The sequence below is a fragment of the Paramisgurnus dabryanus genome, chromosome 16 (genome assembly GCF_030506205.2).
Source record: "Paramisgurnus dabryanus chromosome 16, PD_genome_1.1, whole genome shotgun sequence".
Lineage (NCBI taxonomy): Eukaryota > Metazoa > Chordata > Actinopteri > Cypriniformes > Cobitidae > Paramisgurnus > Paramisgurnus dabryanus.
In genome coordinates, this window is record NC_133352.1 from 30,930,881 (window position 1) to 30,935,301 (window position 4,421).

General features: G+C 44.3%; 1 protein-coding gene across 1 annotated transcript; it reads left to right on the plus strand.

The window, feature by feature from the left end:
* The first annotated feature begins 303 nt into the window (after nucleotides 1-303).
* spry1 (sprouty homolog 1, antagonist of FGF signaling (Drosophila)) lies at nucleotides 304-3,696 on the plus strand. The gene is made up of 2 exons (XM_065275207.2): nucleotides 304-654; nucleotides 1,966-3,696. The coding sequence occupies exon 2, from the start codon at nucleotides 2,015-2,017 to the stop codon at nucleotides 2,954-2,956; it is 942 nt and encodes a 313-aa protein (XP_065131279.1). The 5' UTR covers nucleotides 304-654; nucleotides 1,966-2,014; the 3' UTR covers nucleotides 2,957-3,696.
* Nucleotides 3,697-4,421: the final 725 nt, after the last annotated feature.

Below are 4,421 nucleotides of genomic sequence, written 5' to 3' on the forward strand. Positions count from 1 at the left end.
CAATATTGAAACGAGTGCTTTTTGTATTTTGCTTTATGCTTATATTTTATTCTTATTATTAGCACCGTTTTTTTATTATTATTTTAAAGCACACCTACAGAATGTGTCCATTATTAACAGTGAGCAGCAATATAGTTCATTAATGTCGTCTATGTAGGGCGCTCAACGGGTATTCACTCTCATTCATTCCATTAAGAAGCGGATGTGAGTTTATTTCACGGTAGCCTCCTTAAAGAGCCCCTCCCTGCCCTTTGAGATCTACCCCTCCTGTATCTGCCCCACTGATCGTCTTTCACAACCGCCCTGCGCTTCATTCATCACACTGTGTGTGTATGTGTGTGTGTGCGCGCAAAAATCCATCCACACGCATTTGATCCGGCGCGCTCACGCAGACACTGGCGCGGCGCGTGGAGAGACAGACAGACGCGCATACGGAGCCGTGCGTGAATGGTGGATTTAACGGGATTTTTCTGATGTTTTACGGTCGATCAGACTCGCGAAGTGAAGATCCACAGTGCGGAATTTCTCCCAGTTCGGATAATATTACCACCGCAGCCATGCGCTTCACATACTGTTCTGGGATCATTTCAAGCGTCTAAATGGATTTTTGGCACACGGACTAATGGATTTGACATTACAGGAGTCTATTTGCAGGTATGTATTATTTCTCACGCGCACAGTTCATGTGAAATAACGCAAGTTTATAGAGAGAGATTTGCGTTTGAGTTCTTTGCCATTGAAGCTCATGCTGTCCACAGGCCGTGTGCGCAAAAACGTCCGCAATCTGCTTGTTAATAAAAACCATCTTTATATTTTGCCTTTTAGATGCGTGTGTGTTTTAGGCGGATCGGGTTGAACACGCACTCTCTCACTCTCTCTCCCCACCCCATCGGTGTTGTTTTCATTCATAAGTTTCTTTTCTCGGTAGTTTTTCCTCGCTGTAGTTTTACGCGAACGAGTTCTCTAAAAGTAAGGTCTTACTTTTTTTCTGACGGACCGTTTTAAGTTTCTTTTATCAATTGTGCGAACAAATGCAAGTACACATTTATAGAAAAATGCAAAATTAATGTGGAGGATAAAAACACGGGGGGAAAAATCGTTAATATAACAACAACACATCGGAAACAATCAACAAATGTTTAACAAATATTAACTCAACTTGTGCGCAGTAGCGTATGACGACGCAAAATGTAACGCATCGTTTACTTTTCAGTCTGAGATTCTTTTAGTCCGTTTTAAAGTTTAATGATTGCTTACTGTTGTCGATCCGATTTATATAATTGTATTTTTTCTTAGTCAGTGCATTGATTTACATTTCCAAACTAAAGTGCTTCGTGGAAACCTTTATTAGGTTGCGCGCATTACAGGGCGCGCTCATGAGCGTGTTTGATTTAAAGGCTTCCTGCGCATTTTAATGTTAACCAGGCATACAGATGCAAATCAGCACGGGAAGTATTTGTACTTTAGTTAGCTGTGTGCTTATTGAGGTCAGAACAAAGTCTTGTTAATAGTCAACTCTCTCCCTCTCTCTGTGCTCGGGGGTTAAAGGGGTCTGTGTTTATTTCTTAGACTAGTTTATGAGGTCTGTCTTCAAAACTTCAAATCTGTGAATGCAACCAGGATGTTTATAGATAATTATCCGAAAGAAACTGCTGATAGCAGGCCAGAGGTGAATATTTGTGACCCCCCTCCCCCCCAAAAAGGAAGTAACAACAAAGGGTTAGCTAAATGGAGTTTAAGCATATAGAGATTGCAGTTTAGTCAAAGCGGAGAGGTTTTTTTCATTAAGCTCATTAAAAAGATAAAAACTGTCACTATTAATCACTTTATTAAAATCTTAAAGGTCATTTGGCAAACATGTCTTGGGGTGCCATTTGGATTGCACAAGATTAAACAAAACCTTATCAAAGTCTTTATATTTTACACACTGATAATAACTAGTCTCTCTCTTTCTCTCTCTGTCAGGGTGTCAGATGAACTTTCTGCTGTTGTTTGGAGTTGCTGATCGTGTCTTATGGATCATCACGGTCAGCGCAGAGGGGGCGTCAGACATCCGGACCTCCCCTCCGGGGCCATTCTGTCCCTGGACCAGATCAGAGCCATCCGCTCTTGCAACGAGTACACAGAGGGCCCAGCCGTAGCACGCAGGCCGGCCCCGGGCCCCCAAGTACCACCGCGTAGCGTGGACAAACAGGAAAGGACTCACGAGGTGATTCTGGTAAACGTTAACAACAACTATGAGCGGCGTCAATCGAACCAGCGACCGCCGGTCCTCAGCCGCTCCACAAGCACGGGCAGCGCCGCCAGTTCCGGGAGCAACAGCAGCGTTTCTTCGGAGCAGGGGCTCCTGGCGCGCTCGCCACCGTCACGGACCAGCTCCAACCTTCGTAGCTACGCCCACAGACCCGAGCGAGCTGTGCGGACTCAACCCAAATCCCTTAACTCCTCCCCGCACCTCTTTCTGCCTCCGGACGTACCGTTCAAGCAGACGCAGGTGGAGAAGATCGACTCCGCTCACCAGTATATCTGTGAGAATTGTGGCAAATGCAAGTGCGGCGAATGCACGGCGCCCCGGCCGCTCCCCTCGCGGCTGGCCTGCAACGGACAATGTCTGTGTTCGGCCGAGAACGTGGTGGAATACGGAACGTGCATGTGTTTGGTGAAGGGAATGTTCTACCACTGTTCCAACGACGACGACGGGGACCCCTGCGCGGATCAGCCCTGTTCCCTCTCGCACCCCCAGTGCTGTTCTCGCTTTTTGTGCATGGGCCTCGTGTCCACGCTTCTCCCGTGTTTGCTGTGTTACCTGCCCGCTAAGGGCTGCGTGAAGGCATGCCACTCGTGTCACGACCGCTTGAACAGGCCCGGCTGTCGCTGCAAGAACTCGAACACGGTATACTGCAAGCTACAGAGCTGGAACCACACGCCCGGGCACGTGCCGGAAAAACCGTCCTGAGGAACTCGCAAGCGTACATTACGAGACGTTATAAAGTCATGTTATTTCGTTAGCTGGATGAAAGCTAGCTCGCTGCTGCAGGCCGTGGAAAAGATCTCGGGACGGAGGAGGTGCCAGATGACTAGGATGGGTTTTATTAGCAATATTCCATAAGCTCGGCCGCTCGTCTGGAATTTAAACCACTTTTCGATTATGCATTTTCAGCAGGTTTGCTTTCACGAACCCGTCTTTGACTTACCTGACTGTGCCTGGCTATAATCTAACACAATCTGCTGATCTGAGGTTTTAGTGACTGGTGCTTTGAAAACAACCAAACCTGTGAAGGACCATAATATGTAGCTGTTACCGGATCTCTGTAGCAACGTGGAATTGTTATAGGAGAGGTGTGGTTGTTGTGAAACGGTTTCTATGCATCTGCTTCACAAAGGTATTCCTAAGGGCATTCCATGCAACGTTCCCAAAACGATCGTGGCATTCATAGACTCTCTGTTCGTTCTCATTCTGTCGATGTATAATTGTATGTTGAAATTCAAGAGAGGAGTTATGGCTATTTTTAAAAGAAAATGTTAAAACTGTCTTCTTTTTTTGGTGTACAAATATTTATTATGTGAAGTTCTATTATTTTATGATATTTATTGCAAATGGCAGATTACTCATGTCTGAATATAACAAAATATCAACACTTACTACAGGAGAAAAGATGGAGACATGTTAACTTTAATGCAAAAATATACAAAATTAATGCAAAACTCTCTCGTCCAGTCTCTTATTTGATTGGGAAAGTGTGTGCGTGTGTGTGTAAGTGTATGTGTGTGTGTGTGTGTGTGTGGGTTTGGGCAGGGCTTTTACCACCTGTGTTAGGGTCATAAAGTGATTCTTCTTTTACTGCTTGTTTCCTGCTGTCAGGCGTTTGTGATCTGTGGATTTCATTCCCCTCCTCCTTCACGCTTTGCTCTTCTGCTTGTTGTTTGGGGCTTGTTTCTCAAAATCAAACCAATTGTGTAATATTACACATTTGCATTTTTTTTTCGGAAAGGTTGATGGGTTTTTTACATTTACGCTTGAGTGTGGCTGACCAACAAACTTTACATTATAACTTACTTTATAAAGTTTGATTTATTAACATTTAATACAACATTAACTAACCATGAACAATATGTTTTTACAGTGTTTATTAATCTTTGTTAATGCAAATACAGTTCTTTATTGAATGTTCATTGTTAGTTCATGCTGAGTTAAATTTTAAAGCTGCAGTGTGTAGATTTTAGCGGCATCTAGCAGTGAGATTGAGAATTGCAACCAACAGCTCAGTCCACCGTTCACCGAAACGCTTTGAGAACAAACAGGACAAACATGTTGTTGTTTAAGACAATATACAGTAGTGCCAAAACACAGTTTGTCCATTTAGGGCTACCGTAAAAACATGGCGGCACAAAATGGCCACTTCCGTGTAAGGGGACCAGCG